The following is a 20,239-nucleotide window of genomic DNA, read 5'->3' as shown; positions in this document are numbered from 1 at the left end:
TCAACAGGATTTACCTGGATAAATAAAGGTCAAATAAAAAATTAAAATAAGTTCCTTATTATTATTATTATTATTAATATACGGCAAGAATCAATACGAAAGTGAGGCTTCAGCTCTGAACGACACAATCGTTATTGCTTTTTATCTTTTTTTTTAAACACCTCGGCAAATAAAGACTTTAATTTGTCACGCGTTTGTCTCATTGTCAAAATGACAAAATCCTTTGCAGTGAGACGGTGTGACTCAAATGCCACATTTACACCTGATATTAAACATGGCGGAGTAAGCAGCACACGGGGCCCCATGTGATTGGATGACAGGATCTGCCAGATGGGGGTACACAACATGGGGGTCTGGCACATATTGTGTTGCGTGCGTGCGACATTTAGGATAAGAAGGATAAGACCTCCCACTTAGAGTACTTCTCAAAGCATCCATCTGTTCCTTCTCCTCTCACTGTTTCCTCCTTGTCATTTCCCCCCCACCCTCTTGTCCGATATAACATGCTTCTTCCTCATTCTAACCCTATTCACTCATGTGCCTCGTTACAGTATATCTATCAGTCTGTCCGTCTCCAATGTCACGTTGAGGTGTCTCTCCTCCTCCTCGTCCTCCCCTGCTACAATACCTCTGGACAGGGAGGTCAGAGGAGGTGCTGTGGCTGAATGTCACTGGCACTCACAGGCTAATAACACACCGCACCCAAAACAACAACAACAACAACAACCAAACGCTGCCGGATACTGGTCTGTCACATCAAGGCCAGGGTGCCTCCAATGGGCTGAGTGATGGTAAAGCTTGTAGTCAGTGTGCAGGCTGCTTCCGCTTGCTACTCTGCTATACTGCCAACCGGCTAGCCCTCCTCGCGGAGGGTGAAAAGAGGAGCCGAGTGCGTAAGTCTCCTCCTGCTGGTGCAAAGCCGCTCCGCCGCCAAGACGTCATACTCTGCAGTGCCTCCTCATGAGGTCCACGCACGGTAACTGGGTATCGTGAGGTCCCAGGCCAAACTGTAGGGGATCAACAGCGGGCCAAATGCCCAGAGGCATGCGCTCATAGCCATGGAAGGCAAACCCATGCATCTTAGGAGAAGGACACTCTTGTCTAAAAACCAGGACTGCGAGGAGTTGCGCCTCGCAGTCCTCCAGTCACAGGTACCACTTCACCACTTTTCAACCCATCTTCATATAATTGGACTCCTCACTAAGGTTCATGATAAAATACCCTCATTTTGTTCCTACTCGGCCTGTGTCTCATAGGAGGTCTGTGGGCAGTTCAGAAACCCTCCTATGAGACACAGACTGAGTAGAAAAGAATGCTGCTAATTTATCATGAACATTAGTGAGGACCAATTAAATTAAGATAGGTTGAAAAGTGGTGGTCCTTTAACACTTTAACTTTCAACACATCCTACCGTGTCGTACGTGACGAGCTGCTGACGTGTGACACGCAACGGTTTCCGGCAGGTTCACGCACCTGCGCCCCCAATCAAAGCAAGACATCATCAGAGAGCGTACGTGCCTCAAATAATGATCTCATTTTGCCTGAGGAGGAGGAGGGCGGGATTGGAGGAAGGAGAGCAAGGAAGGAAGCAAGGAATAACGGAGCATCTGGGGTGTCACTGCCTTTTGCCCCATGCACATGTTCGCTGGCATGCGCAAATATGGTGTACACGTTATGGCCATATGATCCCCATTCTGCTTTCTCACAATATACCACCAGTCAGTGGGAATTCATGACAGCTCATGCAGCCGGCAGACTGCTACCGGCTCTGAGACGCACAGCCTGTGTTGAACATGTATGTAAACCAACACACGTGTGACAGAAACAGAGAGAGAGAGAGAGAGAGAGAGAGAGAGAGAGAGAGAGAGACAGAGGAGAAAGGCCAAGATCAGGAGCATCATTTCACACCAAGTGCTCTAAAACAAACGTTAAAAGTCCATAGACTTGGCTGTCATATGACGTGATATCCCAATATAGCCAGACGTTGGAGAGACTAGTGCCTTTTTTGTTAAATGGTTAAAAGCACAATATGTTGTGTTAGTAATGGGCTATACTGTATGCACACGGATTAACTCTACCTACTCCCTACTTCCTTCGCATGTGTTACTGTTACCGACGATACTAATTAAGGCTCTGTTCCATTTAGTGCGCAGTAACTCTGAGAGTGTACAAATGGACCCTTACGGATCCATTTGGTTCCATTTGACCCTTACGGATCCATTTGGTACACTCTCAGAGTTACACACCTGCGTACGTGAACCCACTCGAGGACACTTTGAGACCCAGTTTTCCAGTGAGCCAGACACGCACAACAGCAGCACCCTGACTCTGTTTGGCCAGAATGGAACAGAGCCTTCATTAGTATCATCGGTAACACCTGTGAGGGAAGTAGGGAAGGGGCCCCCCAAGTTCTTTCCAAAATGGCGCGTGTGCATAACGTTCTGGGAACCACTCACCTCTCTTTGTTGAACTTCAGAGAGTGGAGGATGGCTGGTCTCTTCTGCCGCAGGTTCCACAGGTGAACGCTGTCGTCGGCCAGAGCGCTCACCAGCGCCCCCTGCCACACAGGAGGTCAACGTCATATACCGGTACTTAACATTTAAAGGTTATGGTTGAGATTTTTTTTTTTAAGTATTAAAATGATATGACCTCAGTACAGCTAGCAAATGACCAGAATATAATAAAGGCAGAATATAATAAAGGCTGTATAATATTGTGCTGTGTGTGGCTAAAAATATCTCCCACCGGTGCAAAACTATATTGTGGCTAGTCGCACGCACACACACACACACACACACACACACACACACACACACACACACACACACACACACACACACACACACACACACACACACACACACACACACACACACACCTTCATTTTTTATATCTCTCTTGTATAGTCAGTTCAGGTGTACAATTGCAGCTGTGTGTGTGTGTGTGTGTGTGTGTGTGTGTGTGTGTGTGTGTGTGTGTGTGTGTGTGCGTGCGTGCGTGTTTTTGTCTTGTACGTGCGTGTACCATACGTACCTCGTTGATGAGGAACTGGAGTTGGATAACGGCCGCTCCGCTGTCGTGCTGACAGTAACACTCAACACCTGGACGCCCAAATCTGATTGGTTCTCTGTCAAGGAACATAACAGTACCAAGGCCCTGGAGGCGGTCATTTGTACACTCTCAAGAGCTATGGCGGTCCTTGCAAATACAACGTCTGGGAACCACAAGTGCCAGTGGGCTCATGATGTGCAGACGACGGCGTCATAGTAAATCAGTGTCATACTGTACATATTCTGAAGAAAACCTGGAGACTGACATGCCGTAATATTTGTCACGGCCACATATTGTACATGTCCGTGATGCTGTGGTCTGCTGCTCTCATGATAAGGGGAATGTGTAAACACCCTGGACGACACTATTGCTCATTCTTGTTTTGTGTCGGGTACATGTGTTTGATAGATGTTTTAATTTCTTTAATTCAGTACCTCTTGTCATTTTTTGTGGTAATACTGTGTCAATATAATAAGGCTTGGATTTATACTCGCACGTCACAGCTCCATGGACATAGAACCAGTTTGGACTAGATTGTATGACACCAGAGCCCATTATGGAGCCCTCACAATCAATTATCTGATCTGATGTACTGTCCATCTTGTACTAAAATGACCTCAAGTCCGTCATGACATTAGCTATAAACTGTACTGTTGCTTTGTGAAACATTAAGATGGAGATTTTATTTTTTCCTACATTTTTCCCCACAATTTTGTAACCCATCTTTTAGCACCTGTTGCCAATTGCCTGAGCTGTAATCCAGGGCGCTACTCTCCCTCTGCCAACCTGGGAAGAGCCCCGAGTGTGTGTGTGTATTCACTTCCCCACCTAGATTTTTTCTGCCTAGTCCGGGGAATGGAACCGGGAGCCTTTCGGTTAACCCAGTGGTTTTCAACCAGTGGTCCGGGGACCACCAGTGGTCCTTGAGGGGGTTCCAGGTGGTCCCCAGCTAAACGATGGAGTTGGACGGTAACCAAATGGACCTTTATTAGATATTTAACTCTTGAGAGCTTAAAATGAAACCATTTTACGCCCTCAATAGTCAAATTATTGTTAAACATCTGCATATACACAATCAGAGAATGTAATATAATTGCTATTTTGATCAATGTTTGCCTGTTATCTGTCCTCAATGGTACCAACATCAATACAGCATGGTGTTGTGGACAACATCTTAACCAACGACAACTAAATATTCTTTAGTTTTGAGAGGCTAAATGTCATCGGTGGTCCGTGGCTCAAATGCAGAATAAATAATGGACCTTATATGAAACACACGGGGCCACCGCCGCCCCCCGTGTGTGTGTGTAGGCAGTGGGCAGAGCACCTGTGCATCCCTACTGTATACACGAGGTGTGAGTCAGAGCCTGGAGGTTTTTGTACGGTACAGTACATTTACAGTACCTGGCGCAAAGGTCACGACACACACCACCACGACGTACAGTATACGTCCCCCTGGCAGGCCGTCCCACAGTGACCTTTAATCCCACACTCTGCCATGCTGAGCATGGACCATATTCATCAACCCACCAACAAGAAGGGTCCGTGTATATAAACCCGCCGTCCTCCCAACCCCCGCAGGCCTATAAAGACAACGTGCCCTCCCGCGCGATAGAGCGACCACGTGGAGTCAAGTTCCCGAATAAGCAGGGTTATGTAAATGTAGCGACACTTCATGACAACGGCTGTGAGTATACTTATACATGCATACAACCCGGGGGGTGCTGCATGGTGACATTTTCCCAAGGGTGCTCCGAGAGGCAGGGGGAAAGAAAATTGGGAGCACGCTCTGTTTAAATAATGGCCTCGTTTTTTTTTTTTTCTTTCTTTCTTTCTCTGGCAAGCATATTAACGCAGCACAAATTAATTCGAAGAGCATGTGCTGCTGCTAGCAGAAACACTGTAGCGACGCTGCGTCCACGCCCAACACCGGAGCTCATACGTTAGTGTGAAGAAATAAAATTAACAGGTCCTGTAGTTGTTCCTGGGAACAAGGGCAAAAAAACATTAATGAAAAGGGGGGGGGGGGGGGGGGTGGGGGAGAGAGAGAGGGAGGATTTGAAAGACATTCAAAAGGCAACAGAGGAGATTGGATGGATATTATGAGAGCGGATGAGAAAAACTGACAGGACATAGATGCAGTTCTGTTCTAGGTAGAGATAAACGTTAAAAAAAGAAAAAAGTGTGCAGGGGAGACAGAGAGGGAGGGCCGTGGCGGTTGAAAGATAGGAGAATAACAAAGCTTCCTGATCTTTGGGTCAGGGACAGAAAGAATGAGCGAGCTGTACAGATGACATGTGCTGGTTCATTGGTTGTGGCCTGCAATCATGGCTCTGTAGGCTGGGATGAGGGCTGTGGCTTTCATAACTCAGAGAGGTGAAACACCCTGTGGATGACACCATTGGTCATCATTATTTTGTGCGTGCGACTGTGCGTGCGTGCGTGCGTGCGTGCGCAAAGAGAGTGTGTACAGCTATGACCTGGGGATGGCTTTACGTGAATGATTCATGTACACCTACTGTATGGTCGAGATTAAAAAAGTATTAAAATGTTAGACCTAGTCTGTACAGCAACCGACCAGAATATAAAAAGGCTGTATAATATAATATTGTGGTGTGTGAGAGTGTGTGTGTGTGTGTGGGGCTGAAAAGGACCAAAAGGTTTATTGTGGCTGCCGAGTCAGTCGCGCACTCACACACACACACACACACACACACACACACACACACACACACACACACACACACACACACACACACACACACACACACACACACACACACACACACACACACACACACACACACACACACACACACACACACACACACACACACACACACACACACACACGAGAGTAAAACTGTGTTACAATAAACATGTTTCTATGCACATTTAGCATAAGTAGAGCTACTATACTTGCCAAAATGAAAGGACACATTTAAATGCATTGAATGGTAGATGTAAAAGTCCCAGCCTGCCATGGGGCTGAGTGATTGGGTCAGTCATGGTGGTGGTGGTGCAGTCACCAGGACACAAGGAAGCTGCGGGCAGAGTTTCTTTGTACAACAGATGGTGCAGCTGCCATGTTTGTGGTACCCTCTATGGGCAAAAGTAAAAGTCATGTTTGTGGTACCCTCTATGGGCAAAAGTAAAAGTCATGTTTGTGGTACCCTCTATGGGCAAAAGTAAAAGTCATGTTTGTGGTACCCTCTATCTATGGGCAAAAGTAAAAGTCATGTTTGTGGTACCCTCTATGGGCAAAAGTAAAAGTCATGTTTGTGGTACCCTCTATGGGCAAAAGTAAAAGTCATGTTTGTGGTACCCTCTATGGGCAAAAGTAAAAGTCATGTTTGTGGTACCCTCTATGGGCAAAAGTAAAAGTCATGTTTGTGGTACCCTCTATGGGCAAAAGTAAAAGTCATGTTTGTGGTACCCTCTATGGGCAAAAGTAAATGTCATGTTTGTGGTACCCTCTATGGGCAAAAGTAAATGTCATGTTTGTGGTACCCTCTATGGGCAAAAGTAAAAGTCATGTTTGTGGAACCCTCTATGGGCAAAAGTAAAAGTCATGTTTGTGGTACCCTCTATGGGCAAAAGTAAAAGTCATGTTTGTGGTACCCTCTATGGGCAAAAGTAAAAGTCATGTTTGTGGTACCCTCTATGGGCAAAAGTAAAAGTCATGTTTGTGGTACCCTCTATGGGCAAAAGTAAAAGTCATGTTTGTGGTACCCTCTATGGGCAAAAGTAAAAGTCATGTTTGTGGTACCCTCTATGGGCAAAAGTAAAAGTCATGTTTGTGGTACCCTCTATGGGCAAAAGTAAAAGTCATGTTTGTGGTACCCTCTATGGGGAAAAGTAAATGTCATGTTTGTGGTACCCTCTATGGGCAAAAGTAAATGTCATGTTTGTGGTATCCTCTATGGGCAAAAGTAAAAGTCATGTTTGTGGTACCCTCTATGGGCAAAAGTAAATGTCATGTTTGTGGTATCCTCTATGGGCAAAAGTAAAAGTCATGTTTGTGGTACCCTCTATGGGCAAAAGTAAATGTCATGTTTGTGGTACCCTCTATGGGCAAAAGTAAATGTCATGTTTGTGGTACCCTCTATGGGCAAAAGTAAATGTCATGTTTGTGGTACCCTCTATGGGCAAAAGTAAATGTCATGTTTGTGGTATCCTCTATGGGCAAAAGTAAAAGTCATGTTTGTGGTACCCTCTATGGGCAAAAGTAAATGTCATGTTTGTGGTATCCTCTATGGGCAAAAGTAAAAGTCATGTTTGTGGTACCCTCTATGGGCAAAAGTAAAAGTCATGTTTGTGGTACCCTCTATGGGCAAAAGTAAATGTCATGTTTGTGGTACCCTCTATGGGCAAAAGTAAATGTCATGTTTGTGGTACCCTCTATGGGCAAAAGTAAATGTCATGTTTGTGGTACCCTCTATGGGCAAAAGTAAATGTCATGTTTGTGGTATCCTCTATGGGCAAAAGTAAAAGTCATGTTTGTGGTACCCTCTATGGGCAAAAGTAAAAGTCATGTTTGTGGTGAGTAAAAGTAAAAGCGGTTTCAGAGGTGCACTTTATAGTGGCCCCTCAACATGCCATTCCAATTGGGTTACAATTTGTATTCGAATTACAGGCAAATGGTATCAAAATGTTTGATGGTCATTGTCACATAACTAAAGACCATTTGTGACTAATTTGTGGAAAGAAATCACATTTTGGCTACAGTGACATTTATAGCATTTGTGGTGCCCCCTAGTGAAGGATTTTGGCTCTGCATTGCATAGAGTCCCCTCAATCTGTGATTTAAATGTGCACCGATTTGTGCGAATTTTGTGACAAATCTGCAGAAGTAGTAGCAAAAAGTATGTAGTTGTATTGTAGACCCTACAGTGCAAGAGTTATAGGCCAAAACATGAATAGCACCACCATGAAGCCAATTTGAAAACATTGGGGCGGAGGTTCTTCCTTGATCAATCCAGCGTTGCCCAAGATTAGCTGTTCACAGAGGCAGACTCACGGACAGACTGACTCTGGCCGTTCAAGAGATAATACGGTTAACGTCTAACATTTATAGGGCGGCCATTTTTCTGGTTCCAGACCCCATTCATTAGAGAATATTTATATCAATAATTCTAAGCCTAGAATCAAGCCAAAATGGAAAACCACAAAACAGAGGGTATTTATTAAATATAGCCTAATAATATATCACATAATTGATATAATTGCATTTATTTTATTTTCACAGAATCAAATGTTTTATGGCCATGAATGATTCACCAGGATCCTAGATGGCTCCCAGATGGATTCTAGGCTGAAAATAATTGGTGCAAATATGTTTTGGAAATACGGGAAAAAATGAATGAACGAACGAATGAATGAATGGAAGCTACTGCTTATCTCAATGAACCAACTCCTAATATTCACATAACAATAGTGGGTGGAAACGCATTAACCTTCTTTACGACATTATTTCAAAATGTTTGTTGAAATTGGTCTCGACAATCTATGTAAACACAGCCAGCGGGTGAAAGACAGACAGAGACAGAGAGTTTTGTCGGGATGCTGATTTGGGTTTGGGGACAGCAACTCGGTGTCTCTTAATTAAAGACCCATGCTTAACCCATTATGAACGGGAACCCATTTTGGTGTTAGCATCATGTTATGCTTTAGCTATTGAAAAATAGCAGATCTACAAGCTCATAGCGCGCCACCGAGTGGCGCGCTATGAGCTTGTAGGTCTGCTATTTTTGAAAAATCTAAGGAACGACTGACATTTTTTAGAATCTGATCTCAGGTCAGAATGGGTTCATCAGACCAGTGCGTGTCCAGTGGAAACCTCGTATGAATCTGATCTCAGGTCAGAATGGGTTAAGGTTGCTTGGCAACCAAATCTTACAGGGCCTGAGAGAGGGAGAGAAAGGGAAAGCCAACGATTTATGGTTGTGCTTTTTAAAACCGCTTGATTCTTCAGCTCTCTAAAGAGGCAGTCATTCCCCAAGCATGTTATCAGCAAGAACACACACACACACACACACACGCTGTGACGCGCGCACACACACACACACACACACACACACACACACACACACACACACACACACACACACACACACACACACACACACACACACACACACACACACACACACACATTGTGACACAATTGTTCCCGTTAAATGAATTCAAGTCACCTACAGTATAGGAGTGAAATCCTAGTTATTGCATGCTTCCTTTAAGTGGCTTTTGTTTTGCCTAAACAATTATCATAAGAATGCAGCTGCTGTGCTCAGTGTCTTAACAAAATGGATTCCAATGTAAGAAAGGTCCCAGAAGAATGAAGCTTAAAACGTGTACGTGTGTGTGACTGTGTGTGTGTGTGTGTGTGTGTGTGTGTGTGTGTGTGTGTGTGTGTGTGTGTGTGTGTGTGCGTGCGTGCGTGCGTGCGTGCGTGAACATTGCAATCGTCTTCTCAGGCATTGTAACTCAAAACATGAATATACCTAAGACCCTCACGTTTCAAGGAAAAATAAACAATTTAATTTTGGCTTTTTATCCGATGACAGGCAGCCATACTGTATGTGATTGTGAACAACATACAGCCTAAAAGTGGTTGCACACTGGTGCGTTTTTTCACTGCGTTTTGCGGATGTGAAAATAGTAGGCTATATCAGTCATTTCTGATACAAGAAAAGGTCAATTTCTCGGTGGATTTTTCATCTATGAAGGTTAAATAACTCGCAAAAATGCTAGCACATTCCGTGAGAGCCCCAAATCCATGAGGCAACATTTTCTAAATTTCCATCCTGCTTTAAGTGACGTGTCAAACTAGGGGGGTTTCATGGTTCTGAATCCATTACAAGCATTACGTTTTGCACGAAAAACACTCCTTTGCCTTTGCCTATGGCTGAATGTACTGTAGCCCAAGGAGTGTTTTTCGTGAAAAACTAATGCTTGGATAGGACTTTAAGCAACTAGTCAACTATTCAACTAGTCGACTAGTAAATCCACTAGTTGACATTGTTGGTACTAGTTGACTAGTTGATAAGAAAAAAAAAGGCAGCACGCAACTTTCAAGACAAACAGACTAAAAGCAAGTCAGCGGATGGATATCAGACAACTGTCAAACTATAACACTCCTGGATGAAGCTGGAAACAAGAAGTGGTTAACAGTTAACCATTTAAACCCTACTTTGTTGACTGGAGCTCCCCATCTTTAGCCCACTCACTTTTCCCCCATCTTCCCTGAATATAGCCGAATATAGTCCACAAGCTCACAATGCGCCTTGTTGCACCAGTGTGCTTGTGTTAGAGCTTGCAGATCTGCTATACTTTTGCCACATATTTTGGCCTATTATGAGAGCATGGCCGGAATAGGGACGCTATAGGGTTCAAGTGGTTAATGAAGAGCGGTGACCCCGGGCTTCTGTCAGCGTGATTGATTGAGAGTCCGTGCCTTGAACGTGCTTGCAGAGGTCAATCTGCTCGCTTCATACATGCGGGCAGTGATTGTGCCGTGCGTGTAGTCAAAACAACGCTTTACAAAGACCAACAGACGGAGGGAGGGAGGACAGAGATGGGAGGTGTGAGTGAGGCTCCTTTATACTTTGTCCAACAAACCATGTCGTCATTGTCGCGCGACAACTAAATATATAAACAACTGAAAAAATATATAAATTATAAATAGATGCAGGAGCCCGGGGGGGCTATCGGAGTGAGGAAAATGGCAAATATACAAAAGACAAAATCAAGCGATGGACAAATGTATAGACGCATAATAGAGAGAGCCATATGGGCAATAGAAAGCATAAAATACAAATGGGAAGGAAAAACAAGAGAGAGAGAAATTGAAAAAGAGAGACAAGCATATTATAAGACGTGCAGGACAGAGAGAGAAACGAAGAATAAGGCAGAGGCAGCAAGAGAGAGGCAGCGTGGGGGAGAGACACAGAGAGAGAGAGAGAGAGAGAGAGAGAGAGGGAACTAGAAAAGGAGCAAGCCTGTGAGCATTGAGTTGCTATGACGTTAGGCCTGGGATGACGTCAAAGGCAAGCCAGTCATACATTACGCTGTCAGGGGTGGATGGATGGGTGAGCAGGACCCACAGGCACAGGAGGAAGAGAGAGAGAGAGGGGGCAAAAGGAGCTAAAGGAGAGTGGGGGGGGGGGGGGGGGCAAGCCAAGAGAGACAAGCCAAGGGGTGGAGAGTTCGACCCACAGAGACTACTACGCTATGTGGCATAATGTGTTTTTTCTGCATCCTCATATCGGGGATGGAAGTGGCCGCGCTCCATTCAATTCAATTAATTTGATCAGAGCATGCTTGTTACAACGGTAACCAACATAACCTGCTGGGAATTCACATTATGCTATAGGCTATATAGGGCTGTCAGAACGAATTTCACAATATGAATGAAATTCGAAAATGAAAACATATATATATATATATCCGAATGCTAAAATTGCCATTTGAAAGTAGCTTTTTATCCTGTATTAATTCTATTTTCTATTTTTATTTAGTTTTGTTGTATTTTATTTCACCCGCTCGCTTAATGTGCTGAATAACAAATCTACTGCTGTTGCTGTTGCCTTCCAGCCATAGAGTTATAAAGGAGTGAGCAACTTCCATTGAAATGAATAGCAGGAGGCGTGGCTGTCGCTACCAGTCCTCACTGCGAGCATGGTTCCGTCCTCGGGTTGAGTACAGAGTGACGTAGTAGAGGGTGCGCTGTGACTGGCCAGTCGCTGTGATTGACAGCCTACACCTAAACCTAACCCTAACCTTAACCTCAGTAAAACTATACCTAAACCTAACCCTAACCTTAACCTCAGTAAAACTATACCTAAACCTAACCCTAACCTTAACCTCAGTAAAACGATACCTAAACCTAACCTCAATAAACTATACCTAAACCTAACCCTAACCTTAACCTCAGTAAAACTATACTTAAACCTAACCTCAGTAAACCATACCTAAACCTAACCCTAACCCTAACCTTAACCTCAGTAAAACTATACCTAAATCTAACCTCAGTAAACTATACCTAAACCTAACCTCAGTAAAACCAACGCAGTGGCTGGGGGCGTTTCCAAGAACCCGGAAGAACGACGGAATCCGAGGACGATTCCCTCCTGGCGTCCTCACTCTATCAAGGTGGATAGCTGGGCGTGAGTCAGACTACAAGCAGGAAGCAGCAGCACGTAAACAAAGTAACAAACATGGCGGAGGCTCAAGAAAGCAACAGGGAATTGGCTGCACCAGAGATCAGACAGATCACCACATTTACCGCACCAGAGAGCACTCGCCTATTAGTTTGCATTGCACAGTGCAGTCAGTCAGTGCGCCGTTTCCGAACGCGGTGATGAGTGGAAGCTTTTTGGATTTCCAATCCAAAAACGAGAAAATAACATCAAGAGAAAAAAACGTAATCTGCAGACTGCAGACTATTCATTGCTGGCCTGTTCATCGTGATAGCCAAGCATTCTGTTAAAATGGAGAAACAATTGCTGTATTGCTGGTGGTCTGGAATCTGGAGTTGTCCCGTTCATGATAGACTGACTAGTGACTACTCACTGCTGTTTCATTAAGTCTACTGTCTACAGTCTAAGTACTCTAAGTGCACTAGTGAAGTGCATTATAGATATTAATCTGTGCTGAGTGTGTACTGTGCTCAATAACAGTACACACAGTTAGGAAACGTTGATATTTTTTTTGCCGTGCCAACGTGTTGAAATAATAACATTGGCGTTTTGGATGGGGGGCCCTCTAGTGGACAAAACTTGATATTCTGTGTATAGAGGAGGTATTTCGGTAGGCAATAATGAGCTAAAATGAACGATGTAATTTTTAAAAATATGTTCGAATATTAAAAATAATGAAATCAATGAAATTCGAATGGGATTATAGAGGTGAACTGACAGCCCCAATGCTAGCCCAGTGGTTCAGGGAAGTTCTGTGTTCCTTGAGGAACACCTCACATTAGTCCTTTATCCAACCGATACTGTAGTCACCTCCTGTCCTCAATGGGGCTCCCAAACACTCTCCTCTGTACTGAAGTTGATCTTCCTTCAACCTGCACCCCCTCTCAGTCTCAACCACTTTCTGCGCTTCCTCTACTTATCTGCCTGCGGCTGCGCTCATATTCAATTAAAGTGGAAACTCTGGTGCTGTCACTGCTGGGGCTGCCGTGGGAGCCGAGCTGCACTACCCATATACCTCCAAGGCCCTCGGTCCACTTGCTATAGGCCGCTTGCACTTATTAGCTCTCCGTTGTGAACCGGGTCATCACTGCTGTCCACCTGACCCTGAGCTGCTCTCCTCTATCCTCTTGTTTTGCAGTTCACAGTCACTCATTGTAGCGTGAAAAACCTTATTTGCTGAAGAAGAGCACTTCCTCCCCCTGCGTCGGTATATACTGTTCTCTCCTATAGCGGTTCTTTTAAAGCACAACGTTTTGTAGCAGAGAACTGATATGGCTATAACACTTGAGCTCCTAATTTTTGGGTGCTTAAATAGTGTCGATCATTAGGCTTTCTTAAAACGGTTAGTCCCCCAATACTTCTGATTGGCTGGTTTCTGATTAGACCACTTGATAATCTACACATCACTTTATATTATTCGCAGGTGTGATACATTGATCCCGCAGCTCTGCAGCTGAACGTGATTGCCTTACAAACCCCCATGCGGGGCGTCTAAGCACCGCCCGTGCTCATATGACTGTGTCCCCGTCAGAGACTGGACGAGTATAACAACAAGGAAGTGTGGCTCGCTCTGGCGGGGCGCAAAGCGTAGCTACTCTTGTGAATTAGGAATAGTTTTATGAGGTAAACTGAATTTGTTTGTAACCATTTCAGAAAAGCAATAAACCATGCGAGGTCCTAGTTTACCGTGTATTCTATAATGGCGTCGTGTCTCACCACGCCTCTCAGCCATTATAAAATACACGGTAACCTGAGATCATCCCCTACAACCTCCATGTTGTGAGCTTGTAAATTGTTAATTTTCAAAAATCTGAAATCAAAAAGGGCTAAAAAGCTGTTCCTCATTTTGTTGGGGACAACCTTGATAACCCTATATGGTGGGAAATTGGGAATTGTGTATTTAACAATGTAACAATTTACAACAATTAAGCCACTTAGCAGACGCTCTTAACACTCGTCTCTGTCCATTCATGTGCCAAGGGCATTTTAAAGTGAGGTGAAGGGGCAAAAATCACCCCCGGGCCTTAACTGGAAGTTAGCTCATGGGTAAGCAATTATGAAGACCATTAAATATGGAGTTCTCCGTCCATATGGCAGTCGGAGTAGTCATCAAGGACCATAAGAAAGTAAACACTACACTATGACCTACATAACATGCTATCTAAATGACATATTTTAGCCTTCGCATGCGCCCGCGAGGTCGTCGAGGCTAGGGCAAAGTGCTAAGGCAAGGGCTACGGGGCTAAGGTGGAGTCTGAAGAGGTCGACTTTTCAGACTACAAAATGACACGGGTTGTTTTTGAGCAATATTCTCACTGGACAGAGCGAGCAGACTCAAAAATGCAACGCGCTTTATAGCATGTGTTGCGTTCTTCAAACAGGAAGATCAGTGGTTTGCCGCGCTACACGGCGGGAACAAATGACGAGGACGCCGCCGCCGAGCCGTTACTGCACACAGCCCTCGCTAAAAGTGAAGCGCCGCGCGGACGCGGGTCCTCGCCCCTACTCATGGGGCTTACAGCTTGACAGAAAGTGGCTGTAAGGGGAGGCAATGACTTATTTATGTTAATTTGTTTTCTTCCAAACCCCGCGGCAGAGCATTCAGGCAGCATCAAATATATCTGGGAGGAGGAGGAGGAGGAGGAGGGGTTGGGGGGGTGCTACTGTATGATGCATACATTCCCTCGCGAATAGCACGGCCGTGCAACACACATATATTCATGCAAGGCTACACAAATGTCTGCAAATGCACCGCCCCTCCCTCGCCCATTCCATAAGTGCATCGCGCGCGCACGCGCACACACACACACACACACACACACACACACACACACAATTCAATCACACACACACACACACACACACACACACACACACAAATGCCAAGCTAAGCTAAGCCCAGGTTAGAGCAAACCATTTATTCATTTGTCTAACGTGGCCCTTGTATAAATAATCTCCCTCGACACATTGATTTATTACGCAGGCAAACAATTAAACTGCGATAGAGCCACTGAGGATTGTCGCTGGCTCAGCTTCCACGTTCTCACCTTGAGAGCCATCACACTTGCACGCACATAACGCACGGTCGCACGCACGCACGCAGTGAGAGACCATCTATTATTCCTCCTGTTCCTAAAGATCCATTCTAGGCGACATTCTTGACAATGGTCATTTGCTAAGGTGCACAGTTCAACACTGCGGTAATCAACATGCAGCTAAATAATGAAGTGAGTTGGGGGACTGGAAATGTCTAACATGGGGGGACACTGATCTGCACAGGAATGGAAAGTAGGGCTGTACCTTGTCTTCGCAATGATTACATAGATAACCGTTTTGATGTATCTAATAATAGACACCTTGTTTTCTTCATACCTTTCCTTGCTTTGTTGTATCATCAATGACTCGACAACTAAATCCATTCTGATTTAATCTGATTTAACACCATATTTGATCTCTTTGCCAGAAATAGGTGATCTATGCCTTATGCAAGCAACGTATAAGGCATTGCAAGCTTGTAAGCTTGCAATGCGTTAGGGCTTGCAGATCTGCCATTTCTGGCAATTTTCTCCCCAGAACAGAGCACCGTAGTCTGACGAAATGTACACATCCTACCTTTTCTTATATCGCATCAATTAAGAACTGAAACAATTAAAAAAGATCCCGGCAGTTTCACTCATATGTATATGAAGAATCAACTGACTGCCGAAATAGTCACTTTTTCGCTAGAAACAGACTGCATCAAATTATGACGATACAGAGCAAAACAATGCCCCATTACAGGCCTTATTATAATCCAAAACGTATCATTATGGAAGTGCAGTGTAACAATGAAAGAATGGGCTATAGGCACACAGTGTTACCGATGATACTAATTAAGGCTCTGTTTCATTTAATGTGCAGTGGTTCTCAAACTTAGGGGAAGAGTTACGGGTCCATTTGGTTCCATTTGTACACTCAGAGTCACACACCCGTACGGAGACATTTGGAACCCACTCAAGGACACTTGGAGACCCACTGGTGTAGTAGAGTGTTTCCAGTGAGCCAAACACGCACAACAGCAGCACCCTGACTCTGTTTGACCAGAATGGAACAGAGCCTTCATTAGTATCATCGGTAACACCTGTGAAGGAAGTAGGGAATATAAGGGAATACACGTTCAAAGTGTGTGCGTACTGCGTACTGTGTATAGCCCATTGGTTTGGACCTGAGCAAGGGCATATTATAGGTGCGCAGTACAAGAAAATATATAATAATAAAGTTCCCCCTGTGCTGCAGCGGTAGCACGTGCCTTTGGTTGTTGGTTCCTCTTGGCCAGCTCTGCCCAGTAGTTAATAACCCTGTTCATCGTCTAATTATAGCAAGACTACTCCCCGCTACGCTACCACTCTGAGAGACACCACTCTGGGGCAATACGTTTAGGAAAACTGACAGAGCTGGACTAGAGGAGGAGAGCAGGAATGACGGAGGAGGAGGAGGAGGAGGAGGTGGTTGGAGAGGACTGCAGGGATGGAGTCGGGGCCAGAAGAAAGGAAGGTAAGTAAGAATAGAGCGAGAAGGATGGGAAAGGACAGATGAAAGGAGGGGAGGGAGAGGGATAGGAGTGAGGGAAAGGAGGGGAGGGGACTATGGGGAGAAAATAGACGAATCAGCAGAACTGCTCGTGGCCAAAGCCCTTCAGAAAGATATGCGTGTTGGTGCATGGGAAGAGGATGAGCAGGAAAGGGAGAAAATGAGATGGGGAAAATGATAAAAGAAGTGAAACGCATAAATGGAGTAGATGGAAACAGAGGGTAGGAAGAGAGAGACGGAGAAGGTGGTGATTAAAAGCTCCAGTGAGGCGGAGGTAGAACGCATGGGAAAGAAAACATGCATAATAGTGTGTGGTTTATACATCAGAAGCACAGACAATATATGCCACCTATGTATATATTTAAACACAATGGGAAGGTAACCATTCATTAATATACCGTCAAATACAGTGTGTGTGTGTGTGTGTGTGTGTGTGTGTGTGTGTGTGTGTGTGTGTGTGTGTGTGTGTGTGTGTGTGTGTGTGTGTGCGCGCATGTGTGCGTGCGTGTGTGCGGTGAGCTAATGTTGCTTTGTTGCTAGAGGACAATCTCCTAAAGAGAATGAGATGCTCTTATTGTGCAGATCCTGCGTCAACGCCACACTGCATACCATCAGACCAATGCACTGTAGCCAGAAATGTAAAAGAAAAAGAAAAGAAAAGAAAAACAAGAAACAAAGTTCGAAAGACCATTGCCCATGATATTGTGGTGGTTTTCAATGTATTCTGCATTTGAGCCACGGACCACGATTTGATGAGATTTAGCCTCGCAGACCAAAAACAAATATCGGATAAGCTTTTGTCCACAATTCCATGCTGTGTTGATGTGGTACCATAGGAGAGACGTTGATCAAAATAACAACTCTTCTACATTCTCTAATATTGTGTAGACTTCTTGTAAATTAAAGTAATGCAGATGTTTAACAACACTGCAACTCTTAAGAGCGTAAAATGAAAACATTATTTTTAAGCTCTTGAGAGTCAAAGATGTAAAGGGTCCATTTTGGTCATTCAGCTCAAGGAACACCGGTGGACGCCGCCGAACCACTGGTTGGGGAAAAACCACTGCTCTATTGCATAGCGGCACACAATGAGCTGGACACACAGTTTAGCAATGCATTAAACATGAGCTGGGTCATTGCCCCTAAGCAGGGAGAACACGGGTACTAGCACGGTCCAGCAGCCAAGTACATCTTTGCTCCTATAACCCCACCTGGCCAATTATAGCATGAACTACGTACTGTGAAACCAGTTCACGGGCCTCCTCTGCGGCCCACATTGGAGCTGCCCGTGGCAATGTGCTGCTCACTAGCCTAGATCCACACACTATTCTACTACACACTTCTGTCTGTACACCAGTAGCCAGGGGGTGGAGAAAGTATGTTTTCACTGAAGTAAAAGTTCCAATGCTGCAATGTAGAACTACTCTGTTACAAGTGAAAGTCTGGCTTTCAAAATGAACCCGAGTAAAAAAAATACTAAACGTATTGGCATCAAAATGTACTTAAAGCACCAAAAGTATAGAGTATAGTCATTATGCAGAATATCCCATTTCAAGTTTTCAGATGTTTAAATATCTTTTGAAAATAGACGATTTACAAGCTCCCAATGGGTCATAGCCACCAGTTATTTCATTGAATCACGAGCGTATTGACACTCATTCACCATTGCCGGGCCCTAACTCCACCTCATGGTATACCGTGCAATGCAATCAGGACAGGAGAGTAATGGGTGACGGTGCAGCGCTCACATTTAGCAGTCCCATTACATACAGTACACGGACTTTTGAAGAACGAGAGATTAATTACTGGATTTCTCTCGGATCACTGCAACAGAAAATGTGTTTCGATGGTGAGATCGGCCATCAGTTCTGAGCTTTGGTACCGTCAGTAATCTTTAAAGGTTTTCACAGGAAAACAACAATTCTATGGCCTTTGCGAGATGGAACATAAACTACTACACCAATAGAAACGTGCCCTATTCACAGAGACAGATTATGGAGAATGCATACGTGGCATATGGGATTAAAAATCAACTTCTCCTTCTCCTCAAAAGTTTCTATAACAACTTCACATGCCAAATTGTAAATAGTCAACACAGTTTCGCAGTCAAAACAAGCGTGAGGCCTGCATTACTCAAAAATAGCAGAGCTACAAGCTCGTAGCGCGTCACTCGGTGGCGCGCTATGAGCTTGTAGATCTGCTATTTTTAAATAGCTAAAACATAGCATAATGCTAACACCAAAAGGGCTTCATGGCTGGAAGAAAGTCCAGTCACTAATAATAGTATTTGTAATAGATAACAGTAGCACAATTTGAAATGTGCACTCTACTGTATGGCCAGGCCATGCAGACACTCTATATGGCAGACACAGTAAAACACAAACTTCCTACATAAAAACCCCCAGGAAAGTGTTTCTTGTCTCCCAAACATCATTAAAATAAGGGTGAAGTGGCACTTTATCAACGTCTGGAAGTCGGCCCAGTACCAACACCAAACTTAGACTGTACTATAGAGCCGTGTCCTATAAGGTTCTGAATGTTGGAGAACGACAGAAAATTATCTCCACAAACTGTCAACCTTATAAAGCTTATGGAAAATCCAAGGAATATTATTCTAGCGCAAAACCATCTCCAACCAACACCGTCTTGACCTGTGCAAACAAGGAAAACACTGATCCCCATCATCCTTATGAGAAGACGGTGGAAATGGATTGGGCGTGTACTCCGTAGAGAGCAGGACAACATCACCCAAACTGCCCTTCACTGGACACCACGTAAGAAAGAACACCTGGCGTATAGGACAGTGGAGGGAAGAGGTGAAGACCCTGCATCACACCTGGGGATCTATAAAGACGCTGGCCCAGAACAGACAGGACTGGAGATCCTTTGTTGCTGCCCTACATGCCAGCCGGCATAACGGGCAGTTGGCCTCCTAGCTATACTTCCTCAAACGTATGGTCTATTTAACTCTATTACATGCCGGCTACCGAGGTGGTCGAAAGACGATACCGTTCATTCACATGGATTTGACATATTATATTGAATGTGATCACCTCGAGTAAACGTAACTAAAACAGAAACATAAAAAGCAAGAGATCAATCCATTTAAACAGAGAGGAGAGGCTATCAGATAGTCCAAACAACAGGATATACGATGCCAGGACAGCCAGGCCAGAACACCGTGAACACAACACTTGCTGCCATGAGATCAATTCCACCATGTAAACATGACGTTCTGGATTTCTAGAATGATAGATGCTATAGATATCGGATAGCCTACCGTTGGAAATGGAATGCAGTGTTCGCTACACTTCCTCTGCCAACCTGGGGGGGGCGGACTGACCTCATGCTTCCTTATTATACGCGAGGAGTCCAAGCTGCTTCTTTTCACCTGACGCAGGGGAATTTCCCCGGCCGGA

The 20,239-nt window shown here is 44.6% G+C and overlaps 1 protein-coding gene across 4 annotated transcripts in view; it reads right to left on the bottom strand.

Annotated features, from left to right (window-relative positions):
* The window catches only part of stxbp5a (syntaxin binding protein 5a (tomosyn)), a gene marked incomplete at both ends in the record, with an annotated part of 135,966 nt that overhangs the window by 78,651 nt on the left and 37,076 nt on the right, over positions 1-20,239 (bottom strand). For all 4 annotated transcript variants that reach the window (XM_080790842.1, XM_080790843.1, XM_080790844.1 and 1 more), the window contains 2 exons: positions 2,457-2,557; positions 3,034-3,115. In XM_080790842.1, coding sequence (XP_080646968.1) covers positions 2,457-2,557; positions 3,034-3,115 — 183 coding nt within the window. The remainder of the gene's footprint in view (positions 1-2,456; positions 2,558-3,033; positions 3,116-20,239) is intronic.

The sequence above is a fragment of the Protomyctophum bolini genome (assembly GCF_963924005.1).
Source record: "Protomyctophum bolini genome assembly, chromosome: 19".
Taxonomy (NCBI): Eukaryota; Metazoa; Chordata; class Actinopteri; order Myctophiformes; family Myctophidae; genus Protomyctophum; species Protomyctophum bolini.
Note: the sequence above shows the minus strand (reverse complement) of the source record. Positions and strands in the feature narration are given on the sequence as shown.